Here is a 15,515-nt window from a genome sequence, read left to right as displayed (position 1 = left end):
TAGTGGTGGTACAGGCCTAAATACAGAGTATATGGATGGAAGGGGTGGAGGGAATGGAGGGAATGAAGGGAATGGAAGGAATCCCCTCACACACTTGGGAATTACCCTGATGAAAAAATTAACTGTAGTTTGAGCAATGTTTGTTCACAACCTTCCTGATGTTTATAGTTAGCTATCTTACCAAAGATACTAGAGAAAATTAAGTGACCATTGTACTTTTTGTAGAAAAATATAACCAGGCAGTCACAGCCCAACTGGATCCACACTGGAGATGAAGGCTACAACAGGAATGGGAAGGGATACAAGTTGATTCACAGCAATATCACGCTACGTTTCCTAGGCAGACAAGACACAAATATCTACTCATTGCATATGGGGAGATGATGACAGACCAGAGTAACGATACTATTAAAGTCAAAACTTAGTGAGTCAATGCTTTTTGGAGTTACAGGGGCACAGATGACTCAAAGGAGGCTGAGTCACCAAAAGACCACTTGTGAAAGGTCATGCTCTCTCTACCATGTGGGTTCGGGGATCAAACTTAGGTCAACAGGCTTGAGTCATGACTCATGAAAGATGGAACCCTGGATCCCTCTTTACTACCTTCAGGCAGATGGACAGATCAGAAAGTCTCTTCCAAGTAGTTCTGCTGGTCTGAGTCTCCACTGCAGTCCTTATATACCTTGGGGTTAGAGGAGTCTTTTGTATTTGGTCAGTTTTAGGGACTTCCTGAGATTTGGGAGTTGTTTATTTCCTGAATCTCAACAAACCTCCTTATAGAACTTCCTGATTCTTCACAAGCGTCCCTTCAAAACAGAGTGTTTCAACTCAGAGGAAATTGTTAAACAATAAGCAGTGATGATATAACCAGCAAACCCCAACACCAGGAAGTCTAGCCTCCACCCTGAGGCAGCACCACATCAGTATTACCCAACATCTGATCCTCTAAAGTGGGATGGGAGTGCCTGCGTTAACTGATGTTCATTGAGTCTCCCAACACCCCCCACTCAGTGGTGCTGAGCAGGACCCAGCAATGTAGTCCATCTCAGGGCAGGTTAACATGCACCTTCAAATCTCCTTGTTCCTTGTCTATCTAAAGATAGAATGTGTGGGTAAAGAGATGTTCCATAGGTCCACAGAATGATTTATAGTAGCTCTGCTTTTAATTTTTAACGAGTGAGTTTAAGTCTATAATAGGTCAATGCAAAAGAATAAATAACAAGAAATGAGTAGAAAAGAGGGAAGGAAGGAAGGAAGGAAGGAAGGAAGGAAGGAAGGAAGGAAGGAAGGAAGGAAGGAAGGGCTAAATCAGGCAGTTAAGACATCCAGCAGAAATAGATTGAGGAATCACCTTTAAGTCAGCTGGAGCCCCCAGTAGAGTCCTGGGCAGAGCAGAGTGCCTGTAGGTGAGGCTTCTAAGGAAAAGAATAAATGACAACAGATAGAGATTATATTATCAGGTGCTTACGACCTCCAGCAGAACTGGGGAAAGTGAGGCAGTCAGCTGGAATTCTGGTGGACTCTGTGTCCATGAATGAGCTTCTGTCCCCCTTCCCCACTCTAAGCACTTCCCTACCATGAGACAAACAACAGTGACATCTGTTGGAAATTATTCATTTCCCAGCTGCTCTCAGGGGCACAGTCATTTTATACTCTTGGGCTGTTTTGCTCTTCTTTCCTCCTTGTCACAGAGTTGGTGGGCCAGGCCATCCCTAGACAAGAGACCTTGGAGGTTACTGTGAGACAAACATGCTTGGGTCTGAATTAGGGCTGGAAGCAGCCCTCCTTCAAGAGCCAGGTTCTCTGTGAGTTCAGACGGCACACAGCAAGTTACCTCTAGAAACTACACTACAGAGAGGGAAGGGAATTTTTTCTGGCTCTTTGGTAGTTGTTCTAAGGAGACGATATGCCAGGCGTTCAGGCACATACAGCTGCCACCCTCTTCAAAAACAAAGAACACAATTAAAACTATCCTGTTTCACCACTGACGGCAATCCTAATCTTTCCGCTCAACTATCTCATCTACTTCCTAAGAGGTGCTAGAGAGATGAGGTGAATGCTCACACAACAAAGTACACGGCAGCCATGCTGAAGAATGCTGGCGTTCCTGTAGGATGTGCTCTGATTAGTAGGCAGGATACTTAGGAAAAGAAAGCTTTACCCTAGGGCACAAGAGCTGGCGCCACCTCTGCCATGCAGCCTGGTGGGAGTTCTGGACGCCTGGGCGCAGAGCAGCTGCCAGGCGTCGCCATGGACACAGACAGCTGTGCAGGCTCAGCTTCTTTAAAAGCCAGGGAGGGGCAGCTCAGCATTCCCAGGAATCCTGGCAGCAATGCTCTTCCTAGAAGGCTAACACAAGCTTGAAGGTCACCAGAGCCAGAGGGACATTGCCACTGTTCATTCCAAAGGTAGTTATCCTCTCCTGAGGGTCACTGTGAACCAAGCACTATCCAGAGGATTTATAACTGCTACACACTACAACGGGACTGCGGGTAGACAGTATTTGTGCGTCCCCAAATCAATATTCTAAAGTTCTAGAGTGAGACAGAGACACTAAAGAGGTTACATAACTGGGCTGGGGACAGGGCCCAGTAGGGAGAGTGCTTGCCTAGCGCACATGAAGCCCCAACTTTGATCTCAGCACTGTATAAACAGATGACAAAGGCACATACCTGTAATTCCAGAGCTTGGTAATTGGAAGCCAAAGTGCACTGTCACCCTTGGATGAACATTAAGGGATACATCAGCCTAGGACACATAAGACCCTGTCTCAAAAACTATACTTTTAAAATAGTTAGGTCTGGAGAAATAATTCAGTGGCTAAAACACTTGCCCAAGAATGTGAACCACAGTTCAGATCCTCAAAACCCACATAAAGTTGGGGAGGCATGGCAGCAAGCTGTGATTCCAGCACTAGGGAGGCAAAGACAGGAGCCCTTGTGCAAGCCGCCTAGCTAGACTAGCCTAATTGGTGAGCTCTGAATTAAGTTAAAAGACCCCGCCTTGATAAATGAAATGGAAAAGCAATCAAGGAAGATACCCAACAGCCACTTCCAGCTACACACACACACACACACACACACACACACACACACACACACACACACACAATGTGCACATACGTATGCAGCAACAGTAAGTCTTTCTCCTCTTTACCTTGCTCTCCCCTAGCTCTACATCCATCAACCCAAAAGACATCTGAGAAAATCGCACAGGTTTTCATCATAAGTCTCACAAAGAGGCAATAAGGGGCTTCATACAGCAAGTTTTCCTTAAGTCCCCAATGGACATCCTCACTGAGACGGAGACTGCATCTATGGTGGACTGTGAACATCGAAGGTGAATCACCTGTCCCACCCTGAAGCTCCGCCTCCCACATAGACTGGCCAGATCACCCATAGCATGAGAGCCAAGGTGACACAGAAGAGATTGGAACAGAGCGCCATCTGCTTGGGATTCTGAAGCCACCTTGAGAATTAGTCCAGTCAAGCTTGCCAGAAAAGATATAAAGGGACCATGATACCCACTGCCTGCCTGCTCACTGGCCATAGATGCATGGAACTACCCAAAAGACACTGCCCAGTGTCCCAACCTGGAAGAAATGCCCAGCCCAGCCAAGTCCTGAGCAGAAGTCTATGGATTGCTACCCAGTGAAGGAGAGCTGCAGTGTGTAAGTCACAGCTCAGCGTCCTCACTGTTTTAGTGGGAGATTAGTGTCTCACTGTGCTAGCATCTGACTGTATTAGCAGAAGAAAGATTACTCCTTAAGTAGTATGGAGGCAGACTGCTGAACCACCACCCAGAAAGATAAACAGGGGTCCCAGTTTGTACTCTGGTGTATGTATGTGTGTTCATATATGTACTGAGACCAGGTTTCACACTTAGACTAAGTTGGCTGGCCATCTCAGGTCCTGATGTTTATAAAGCACTCTTTGCAGGTAGAGCTATCACCCCAGGCCCTGTTGTCATTCTCGTACCAAATAAATTGTATTCCAACAATTCCTGGATAGCATATATACAGTTTGATTGTACCCATAAAGGCAGGCATGAGACCTGTTGGCACAGGTCTTGGTTATATGAATTGCAGTGATCTTCAGGAAGAAATCCCTGGTGAAATGGAGGGAGTCCTCTCCCAGGACTGCAGTGAGTAGAGCAGGCTGGCTTGTGATTAAATGTGACCCATAATACTCAGATGTGAGGATGTCAGACTCTCCTAGATGAGGATCTGCGTTTCTCTCCGTCCGCTGCTGCACATGCCCACATGATGTTGCTGGTCTGGGGCACGCTGAGGGGACTCAGGGGGGAAGAGGGGAAATTGATGCTCAGAGAAAAGAGGTATATGGATGTCAGGAGACAGAATTGTTCTAGAACATCCTCCTGTTTTCACAGGGAGTGCCTATTGCTTTTGTAATAGAAGTTGTGGTGCAGGTGGGATAGTTCTCTGCAAGGAGGCTGGCATTCAGGGGAATAGTTATTAGAGACATTATATATTAAAGAATGTGTCTCAGGGTACCAGTAGTTTGCTTCTTGTCAGTGCTGGAAATAGAACCCAGAACATGCTAGGCTAGAGCTCAACACTAAAATCTACCCACAGCCTAGCATTATTGCAAATGCTCCATCTCTCTCCCAGCCCAAGCCATCCCTGCAGGAGGAGGTTAGCTCACCTGCTCTGCCCTGGAACATTCTTTGTGTGAACATTCGTGTGTGTGTGTGTGTGTGTGTGTGTGTGTGTGTGTGTGTGTGTGAAGGCCGGAGGCTAACCTCATATGTGCCTCAGGAGCTGCTCACATTATTTAAAAAAAAATCATGTACTGCTGAATGAACCACTGAGCTAAAGCTAGTTTAACACTTTTAAGAGTGTCTCATTGGCCTGGAGCTTACAAAGCTACCACAGAAACCAGTGAGCTCCGGAAATCTATCTGTCTCTGTTTCCTCAGTGCTGGGATTACAAACTTGTATCACCGTACTCAGCTTTTTACATGGGTGCTGGGAAATGAACTTAGGTCCTCATGCTGGCATGGAAAGTACTTTATTGACTGAGCCCTCTTTACCTTTTAGGAGAAATCTATAGTTCATACATAAATGAACATCTTGAAAGTTCACATGCAGGGGATGCATACCTTCCAAGAATATGTGTCCAAAATGTTGTGAGCACAGGACAAAGGTCCTTGCACTCCCAGACCTCCAGAAAAAACAGAAAAGGAATGGACATAAAACCTGTTTTCCATTCAGAAAGCTGGGAATTGGAGGTGACTAAGAGCCTGGTGATCTGTGTTACCCGTTAGATCAGGTCATATCAAGCTCCCACAACCAGGACCAGAGGTGGATAAAATCATCTCCACACTATCCAAATGACCTAGAGCAGGCCAGATCCTTCCTTAAGTCCTTATGCTAACACAGGTGGCCTATCTCCAGAACCCATCTTCTTGGAAGAAATGACATGTGCCCTGAGTTGAGTTTCAATATAATTACACTTTATTGTACACAGGATTGTATTGCACCAGGAAACTTCTTTCAAATTATACTGTGTTTAAATTTGTTGGGAATAAGCCAACTGGCATCAGACTCCTCAAAGTGTGATCCAGGTTGACAAAGTCAATCTGAACTGAGTTTTCATTCTCACCTTTTCATGATACACCTTTCTGCCTGTGACCACCTGCAAGGTTCCCCATAAACACACACACACACACACACACACACACACACACACACACACACACACAAAATCCTAGAGTTAATCTACACTGTTTCTTTCTTTCTTTTTTTTTTTTTTTTTTTTTTTGGTTTTTCAAGACAGGGTTTCTCTGTGGCTTTGGAGGCTGTCCTGAAACTAGCTCTTGTAGACCAGGCTGGCCTCGAACTCACAGAGATCCGCCTGCCTCTGCCTCCCAAGTGCTGGGATTAAAGGCGTGTGCCACCAACGCCCGGCATCTACACTGTTTCTTGACTTAAGAAGAAAATTATTGACCAGTGAGACCTATTTTGAGGCAAATACAGTGGTCAGGTTGGCTCCACCTAACAACAGTCTTTGGTTGATCCACAGGATTCCAGTAAAGCTCTGTGGTTTCCAATGAACCCATGTTAACAACAAGAGGAGTGGGGAGGGAGACAAAAAAAGAACACATTTATTTATACAGTCTTGGGGGACATTTTCATGGGTGGGAGTTTGAGGCAGTTGACCACAGGGCATCTACAGTCACTTTCCACCTGGACAAAGGACTTGCTTGGCTGCTGCATACCCAAGGTTAACTGATCTAAAAGCTTCTGGAGATTCCCCTGTCTCTACCATCCATCTCACTACAGGATCACAGGGATTAAAATGCTCATTACCACACCTGGTTTCATGTGAGTCCTAGGGATGTGAATTTGCACAGAGAACTCTTTACCCACTGAACTGACTCCCCAGTCCTCATCTTCTCCTTTTTATTCAGTCTGAGATCGATCCTATGGCTTTGGATAAGAATGCCCCCTCTTGTGTTTGGGTTAGTACCGCTGTGATGAAACACTAGGACAAAAAGGCGAGTTGGGGAGGAAAGGGTGTATTTGGCTTATATTCTCACACTGTAGTCCATCATTGAAGGAAGCTGGAACAGGAACTCAACAGGGCAGAAGCCTGGGGGCAGGAGCTGATGCAGAGGCCATGGTGGCATACTGAAGGATTCGGGCATTATGCTGGCCTGCCCGTCACCTTGCAGAATGCACTCAGGCAGTACCCTGATCAGCCCAGGGTTCCATGAAAGGACCCCTTTAAAAGAAAGACTCCTGCCCACTTACACTCTCTTTCCCGCTGTCCCCCTGGGGTAGACAGGATTTTTCTGATCTCCCTCTTCTCTTTTGTCCTCTCTCTGTTTCTTTATCTCTTTTCTCTTTCCTTCCCCCTCCCATTTCTAATAAAACTTCTCACTTAAGCTCTGTCTGCCTGGCGTGTTTGTCCCCCTCCTCAGTCACTCTCACCTGCCATGGAACCCACCAAGGTTCCCCTGGCTCTTTACTGTAACAGCTTACTGACTTACTCCTCATGGCTTCCTCAGCCTGCTTTCTTATAGAATGCAGAACCACCAGCCCAAAGCTTAGCACTACCCACAATAGGCTGGACTCCCCCCCCACCACCAATCACTGATTAAGAAAATATCCTACAGCCTGGCCTACAGCCTGATCTTATGGAGGCATTTTCTTAATTGAGGTTCCCTCCTCTCAAATGACTTTAGCTCATGTCAAACTGACATAAAACTGTCAAACACATCCCACATAGGCTCACATATTTGAATGCATAGTCACCAGGGAATGGTGCTATTTGAAAGGATTAAAAGGATTAAGAATGTGTCACTGGGGGTGGGCTCTGAACTATGCCTAACCCAGAGTCTCTCTCCACCTATGGATCAGGATGTAACTCTCAGCTACTGCTCCAGCACCCACCTGCCCATATGCTGCCATGCTTCCAACCACAGTGACAATGGACTAAACCTCTGAACCTGTAAGCAATCCCCCAACTAAATGGTTTCTTTCATAATAGTTGCCTTGGTCATGGGGTCTCTTCACAAGAATAAAACAGTGATTAAGACAGACCCTGACCCATGGAGGAGTGACACCCAAATTCAGGGTGAGTTTTCACACCTCAATTAACCCAACCAAGAAACTCCCTCACAGACATGTCTAGAGGTTTGTCTTTTGAGTGATTCTAGATCCTGTCCAGCAGCCAGTATTAACCACCACAGACATACTTCGGAAAGTATTATGTAATTTTAGAACAATACAAATACCACAGATTTAACCAGACAATAGAAATCCCATAATACAATGAAATTATATTATCCATTAAAATCTTATTGGGCCATCATTACAAATATAGACTCAAATCATGACCTTATAGCTTGGAAATGTGAATTAATTTCTTTCTATGTCATTACAATTCTATTAAAAATGAAAGGGGTTAGTTGGTAAAGGGCTGGGGTGATGGTTCAGTCAGTAACATGCCTCCTGCACAAGTATGAGGACTTGAGTGGCTCTCCAGGACCATGGAAAGCCAGATGTGACGCTGTCGTCTGCAACTCCAGCCCTTGGTGTCATCTGCAACTCCAGCACTGGGGAGCAAAAACAGGTGAATAGCTGGAGCTTATCAGCTGGCTAGCCTAGCTGAATCAGCGAGCTCCAGATGAGGGGCCTCTCAAAAGGAGAGAGAGAGAGAGAGAGAGAGAGAGAGAGAGAGAGAGAGAGAGAGAGAGAGAGAGAGAGAGAGAGAGAGAGAGAGAGAAGATTTGGTGTATAACTCAGTAACAATGCACTTGCCTGACATGCACAAGGCCCTGGATTCCTCATCATTATATAAAAAGAAAAGGCTGAGGAGGCTGAAGAAATGGCTCAGTGGTTAAGAGTACTTGCTGCTCTTCTAGAAGACAGGAGTTCAGCTCCTAAAATACGTGTGTCACTCACAATCGCCTCTAACTCCAACCCCAGGGGATCTTATGCCTTCTTTTGGCCTCCACAGCCTCATGCACACACACAGACACATAATTAAAAAGAATCATAAAAATGCAAAAAGGTGAAGAATCATGGAGGAAAGCACTGGGTATCAGCCTCTGATGTACCCACACATGTACATGCTTACCCCCACACTCAATTATGTACATATATAAAACACACACATGCACAGAGAGGAAGATGGAGCACTTGGCTAGTGGGGGCAAGGCTTTGAACTCAATCCCCAATTCCACACAAAAAGAGGGAAGGAGATAGTAGGAGGAAAAGAAAAAAAAAAGACAGCATTCCAAAAAGAGGAAAAACAAGAAGAACAGAAGGAAGAGAAGGAAAAAAGGAGAGACAGACAGAAAAAAGAAGAAAGAAAGAAAGAGAGAGAGGAAGAAAGGAGGAAAGAAGAAAGAAAAGAAAGACAAATGTTTGAGGAATCTTCCAAGACAAGGTGCAGTTAGCGACATCCCCTCAGACGAATGACAGCTTTAGCATGACGGTGACTGACTTGTCCCTCTGTTGGTGTTTGGTTTGAAAGGAAACAGAAGAACACCGAGCAGCTCAAGGCATGAATGTTGGTTTATTAAACTACACATTCTGCAGACTTGATTAATATGCCTACCAAAGCATCACTAAAATGTGATAGATCATCAGGAAGCACATCACCTCATAGATCAATTTACCAAAACAACCTGCAGGAATGGGCATCTTGCATAGATCTCTGATAGCACACTGTTGGTGTGGCCTGGAGCCTCAGCACAGGTGGGCAAAGATAGAAGAAAATGTAAGTTGGTTCAGAAGGAACCCTGGGACCCACAGCAGGACGGTGGTGTGGTTCTTTCCTGCGAAGTTTCTGCCCTCTGCCCTACTGCCGTGCCTCTACTGTGAAATCCCCCAACGGAGAAGAAAATCAGTAGCCCCTTTTTGAAGGTGTCTGCCCTGCACTTGCAGCAACCACCTGCCCTGGGCCCTCCAGATTCACCCCAAGAAGTTCTGGAAAACATCGGCTGCCTCCACCCAGTTCTGAAAGCAAGCCAGCCCGCGCTCCCGGATCTGCTTCCGCCCCTTGTTGGTGATGACAGCTCCATTCTGCTTGATAACCACGAGCTTGGGGATGACTGTGATGTCGTACCTCTTCTTCAGTTCACTGAAGACAGAAGAGCAAAGGGTTAACATTGTTGCAGGTCTGAAAGGAAGGGACTGTGTACAAGCTCTATACAAGTTCTTCTATTTTATATAGGGACCTGAATGCCCTTCAGTTTGAGCATCCACGGGGCATCCAAGAACCAATTCCCTTCAGATACCAAGGGGCAGCCATACTATATAAATCTCAGGTTGAAGATACCATCAAACTCTTGCAGGACTACAAATACAATTATCCAGAACTCAAGTAGCCTGTAGTTCATGCTACTCAAGAGGATGAGGCCGAGGGGATTACTTTAGCCCATGCAGTTGAGATCAGCTTGGGCAGCATAGGGAAGCTTCAAGACCTCATCTAAGAAGGACTTGGAACAAGGCAGGGCCAGACAAGAGCTGCCTTGAATCCAGGAGACAGTAGAGACCTGGAAGACTAGAGATCAGAATCAGAGAGCCCCAAGCTCTGTCTACCCAAGAAATGAAGTCCACGCTGGTCTACTTTTCTACAACTCCAAGCATGTCAGCTTGCAGAAGAGATTCCCCAGCACCCAGTCACATCCTAAGAAAGCAGGTAAGAAGCTGGGCTGGCACGAGGGGAAGATGTCTGCCAGGCACCTTGGAATCTGCCCAGCCTATGAGGACCAGCATTGCAAGGGTGTCACTGTAAGCTCTTTAAGGAGTCTCTTAGGAGTAGCAACCTATCGCATGAATGCCTGCAATTGCTTTGAGACCTGGTTCTACCACATATGGTAATACATGCCTGTAATGTCCATGCTCAGAAGGCTGAGGCAGGAGGATCTCTTCTTAGACAGATGAGCTCAGTCACAGAGGATGGGATAAGATGGAACCCTCAGTCTGAGAAAATGCCTGCGGGGAGCATTGGCACACGCCCCTGCAGTCACTCCCATGCTAAGATGGACCCTCTTCTTAGTCACCAGCACTGGGACATCTGGGCAGAGGAGCCAGCTCCAGACAAGCACCCAGATCTCATTTCAGAGACATACTGGTGATAAAAACAGTGACCTCTCTGGGCTGAACACAGTAACTGTTGCTGTGTCAGGGGACAAGGCCACACGGGAATGCACCCACATAATTCTGAGGGCAAGGTAAGGGCTTGGGGTGTCTCCTTCCTGCAGGTGCACCAGCCTCCAGCCATGCCAGGGTAATCTCAGGGAGCCACAAGTGACTTTCTTGACAGTAGAAAATGTCCCCCTCCTCCTTCAGGTGGCTCTTCAGGAACTGAGGGACAGTAGTAGGCAGTAAAGGCCTCTGAGGGAAAGCTACACAGGATCTTTTCCCAGTTCACTTCCCTGTCCTGTCTTGCTCCCCACAGCAGAGAGCAACTTCCCCAAACGCCTCCTGGATGCTCCATGCAGCCTCCACTCCTCCCTAATGGTGCCCCCTCCCTTTGGCCCATGACCTGATTCCACATATCCAAGTTGACTTAGCAACCCCTCAGAACACTCTACTTCCTGGTTTGCACAAAGCAACATCAAGGTTAAAGAAAGAGAAGGACCGATAACTAAGTCTGCAATTGGAAAATCCTTCTGGAAATGAAGACCAGGCAAGCCAGGCCAACCTGTGCTCACAGAGGCTCATTTGTCTTCACCTGGGGCACAAAGGCTTGTGGGCAGATGAGTGAGGAAGAAGGAAAGCTACATGGTCCCCAATGTAACACCCTTCTCAAGGGAGTTGGTGCACAAATAGGGCGGCTAATTACCCTGGGCCAGGACATCAGCCAGGGTCCAAAGGCAGACCCCAGGAGAACTGGACTCTGCCTCAGTGGCACACGTGGAAATTAGGGCAATAGACCAGTATATGCTGATCTGTCACCAGCTGACACTGTGAGGAACCTGGGATGGCTAATATCGATTGCTAATTTGGCAGAATCTACAATCGTCTACAAGACAAACCTCTGGACATGTCTGTGGGGTGATTTCTAGATTGGGTTAACTGTGGGAGGCACCATTCCATGGGCTGGGGTCCTGGACTGGATGAAAAGAACAAAATAAGTGTGGCACCAGCATTCCTTTCTCTGTGGCTCCAGACGGCAGACACAGTGATCCACCTCCCATGCTTCTGCCACAGTAACAGCCTACTTTCAAAGTGTGAACCCAAGTAAAGCCGTCCTGCCTTAAGTTTCTTTTATTCTGTGTGTGTGTGTGGGGGGGGGTGCCAGTGCATGCGGAGGCCAGAGGGATGCGACAAATGTCTTAATTACTCTCCGCATCATTCTCTTTTGATAGGTTCTCTCGCCGAAACGAAAGCTGGCTGTTTCAGCTAGACTGGCTGGCCAGGGAGCTCCCAGGATCTGGCTGACTTTACCTGTCCATTGCTGGGGTTCCAGGCACACACAGCCATGTCTGGCTTTTGCTTTAATTTAAGCGATGGAGATTTGAACTAAGGTCTTCATACTCGCACTTTTACTCACTGAGCCACCGCTCCCACCAGCTTCTCTTAAGTTACTTTGTCAAATGTTTTGTCACAGTATTAGAAAAATAATAAATACATAAGCTCTTTCACAGACTAGGTCAACCTCATTCTTCATCTCTTTACTCAACCAGAAAACTACTTCCCCACTATCCTCATGGGTAACCCAGAGCTCTATTCTCTGGGGGGGGGGGCTGGGCTCTCTGCCTAATTACCAACCATCACCATCTCAACTGCAAAACAAGCGTGTCCCTTTCAAAAGCTATGTATAGTTGAGTGCCTGCCATCGAGTCAAATCACATTTCAAAGCACAGCACTTGAAGCCTTGTCAAGTGAGCCCTCCTGCAAAGATAATCAGCTGTCACTTGGACTTAGTATCAATGGGATTTTCAGGGTACCGGCATGAGTGAGGCTAAGCAGCTTCCCTTGGGTTCTTCACCTCCCTGGGAACCACCAAAGAGAATGAGCTTAGGAAAATCAGGGGAGATGGCTCAGCCAGCAGTAAAGTGCTTTGCAAGGATGCAGACACAGATTCAGACCTCAAATCCACATAAAAAGTTGGTGCGCTTGCAATCCCAGAGCTGGGGAGGGGTGCTGCAGAGACGGGTGGATCCCTAGGGCTCACTGGCCCACCAGCCTCGCCAATTTAGTGATTTTCAGGGCAGTGAGAGACCCTCTCTCAGAAAACCAAGATTGATGACATTCGAGAAATAACAGCAGAGGTTGTCCTCTGATCTCTACTGGCAAGCACCCACAAGTGCACCCCCAAACACACACAGAATAAGGGGGCTTCTAGTTATTGGAATCTATGGAATATCGCCAAGTTGGCTATGCTTCGTTTTTTCAGAAAGGATTCATGGGTAACCCCACAGCTGGATAATAAGCTCAAGACTCTAGAAGGGGACAGGGCTGGGGCTCGTGCTATGAGATCTCCATCTGGACTCTTCCATCACAGGAGACACTACCATCAACCTGGTGAGCCCAGTATCTGGCCATGCCTTGCTCTTTCCCGGGGCTCTTTCCTGGAACTCTCAAGTCCTGCCTGCTCTAACATCTGCCCATTCCTCGTTCCTCTTACATGTATTGCGATAGCATTCATGTTACTGAAACTTAACACATTATAGTTAGGGAACTTCATCACTGCAGGTAAAAATGGAATTACAAATTTGACCAGCAACTGGTTCCTCCCGTTCTGAGGCCTTCTCCCTTCCCACCCCAGCCAATGCAGCTCTGTGGATACAGGTCGCGATCAGCAGCTCCCACTCAGGTCGGTGGGATCAGCTTCCGGCCCTTCCTCCTGCACATTTAAAACGACTAGCTAAGAGATGCCAGCCCACGAGCTCCTGAAACATGCGGATCTCTGAAACCCCAAGCACTACTCCCGCGTTGGGGTCAGTTTTCTCTGAACAGGAAAAAAAGAAAGAAAGAAAGAAAGAAAGAAAGAAAGAAAGAAAGAAAGAAAGAAAGAAGGAAGGAAGGAAGGAAGGAAGGAAGGAAGGAAGGAAGGAAGGAAGGAAGGAAGGAAGGAAGAAAGAAAGAAAGAAAGAAAGAAAGAAAGAAAGAAAGAAAGAAAGAAAGAAAGAAAGAAAGGCGGGGTAAGAAGTTAAGGACCCTCGTCTGAAAGAGAAGCACTGTGCAGTAGAGGAGTCGGAGTGCACGCGTTCCCCGGGGTCCCACTCACTGCCTGTAGGGGTCGTGGAAGGGCAGTGCCAGCCAGGCGCCGTGCAGCTCGCGCATGAAGTCCAGCATCTCCTCCGCGCTGCGGTCCGCCGACACGAACACCACCTCGAAGGGCGCGGGCCGCCGCGCCTCGCTCACCAGCTCCGTGTAGAAGTCGCAGAGCAGCGGCGTGAAGTCGCGGCTGGGCGCGCATCGACCCGCAGCGAAGTACAGAGCTACCACCTTGTTCTGCAGCGCCGCCTCCGCCTCCACCACCTCGCCCTCGCGGGTCACCAGGCGCCGCCCGCTCAGCACGTCTACCATCGTCCCGGCTTGTGGAGGACACCACAACGAGACGATCCCCTGGGCTGCGCTGCCACCCGTCTACGGGCAGGGCACGCAGAGCCTCGAGCAGCACCGGGAGCCTCGCAGCCCCGCCTCCCGCGGAGCAGAGCACCTTGAGCCCACGGGAGGAGCTAGCAGACACTGGCTACTCTAGAAGCTGCGGCCATAGCGGTGACAGCTAGGTGCCCCGCTCCAGAAGCAGAGCCACGCCACCAATCCCGCCTACCTTCTACTTACCCGATCCTGCCTCACCTACCCGCGACCGCCTCTACTCACCCTCGCCCCACATCATCCACCTGAGCCCTCCCCCGCCACACTTTGCCCACCTGCGTCCTGTCTCGCTCACGCCAGACCTATCTGGACACCCAAAACCAACCATCTCCGCCATATCCCACCCACCGGAGCGCTCCACTCCACCCCACCGAGTCCACCCGGTCCTGTTTCTGTGGACCCGAATTCTGCTCCGCCCATCAGCCCCGCCCCACTTTGCCCACAGGAGCTGGACCCACCTACAACTACTTCCTACACCCTCCTGCACCGCCCACTAGGATTCTGTCCCGCCCACTTCTCCACCCCCCTCCAGCCACGCCCCCTCCCATATGCTCCCTGGGAAAATTTTCCTGTCCAGAAAAAAAAAAAAAGCCTTAGAACTTTCCAGGCCACAGATGGCTGTCCCCGACCCGCTCTCCCAAACCGGACAACACGCCCTCATTGCCTATGTATGCTCCAGTCCAGCCCAGAAGCTGCTGCACCCACCTGGCGCCTTTGAAGAGGGGTGACTTAGGTGAAGGGCTGTTCTGCCCCTAGTCGGAATAGGTTGACTGTGGGGAGCTCTGGGTGTGTACCTCCACCGCCCACATCCTGGAGCTCTAGAAGAAAACTGAGGGCAGGTCTCAGTGTTGCACGAGGAGAGCCGGAGTGTTAAAGATGCGTATTTCCCTGCCAAGCTTGAGGAGGCACTCTTGTGGGTCAGCATGTCCGCGCACACCCAAAACCTCAGGAATCGAGATAAAGAACTCCCAAGCACGGTGCTTTAAAAGTTAAAAAGTGGGAGCTGGAAAGACGGCTCGGCGTCGTTAAGAGTACTGGCTGGCTGTGCTTGTCTAGGACCTGGATTCTCTTTCCAGCACCCACAGCAAGGCTCACAAACCTCTGGAAGGTCAGTCTAAGAGATCAGAATCTTTTGGCTTCCACAGGCACCAGGCAAAGCACTCATACACATAAAATAAAAATAAAAGTAATGCAAAGAAGTTGCAGAAAAGTATTAAAAATTAGAGGCAGTTGTGAAAGCCAACATTACATTTTAAGTTGTAATTACTATGCCTTAGAGATCCATGAAACAAAAATGCCTCCGATCTGCAAGGCCCTTGCCCAAGGACAGATAGTTGCTGAAGTGCCTAAAGCTGTTGTTTATAGGAGATAAAAAAAAAAAAAGTCGCATATTTTCACTCCCCTAAACAAGTTTGTTTGACCCATCT

At 48.1% G+C, this 15,515-nt stretch overlaps 1 protein-coding gene across 1 annotated transcript; it reads right to left on the bottom strand.

Annotated features, from left to right (window-relative positions):
- Positions 1 to 9,027: 9,027 nt before the first annotated feature.
- Positions 9,028 to 14,505, bottom strand: Nxnl2 (nucleoredoxin like 2). Its single transcript, XM_005066240.4, has 2 exons — positions 13,715 to 14,505; positions 9,028 to 9,613 (listed from the first exon to the last, which is right to left on the bottom strand). Exons 1-2 carry the CDS (start codon positions 14,014 to 14,016, stop codon positions 9,445 to 9,447), a joined length of 471 nt encoding a protein of 156 aa, XP_005066297.1. The 5' UTR covers positions 14,017 to 14,505; the 3' UTR covers positions 9,028 to 9,444.
- Between the last annotated feature and the right edge of the window lie 1,010 nt (positions 14,506 to 15,515).

The sequence above is a fragment of the Mesocricetus auratus genome, unplaced genomic scaffold, assembly GCF_017639785.1.
Source record: "Mesocricetus auratus isolate SY011 unplaced genomic scaffold, BCM_Maur_2.0 Super-Scaffold_100013, whole genome shotgun sequence".
Taxonomy (NCBI): Eukaryota; Metazoa; Chordata; class Mammalia; order Rodentia; family Cricetidae; genus Mesocricetus; species Mesocricetus auratus.
The sequence above is the reverse complement of the archived record's forward strand: the minus strand, read 5'-3'. Positions and strand labels throughout refer to the sequence as shown.

What these genes read in the sequence shown, in the direction of transcription:
- Nxnl2 (XM_005066240.4), bottom strand. Translation starts at nt 14,016, where the DNA reads ATGGTAGACGTGCTGAGCGGGCGGCGCCTGGTGACCCGCGAGGGCGAG. An exon ending in TTCCACGACCCCTACAGGCA is followed by an intron (nt 9,614 to 13,714) that starts GTGAGTGGGACC and finishes TTCTGTCTTCAG; the next exon opens with TGAACTGAAGAAGAGGTACG.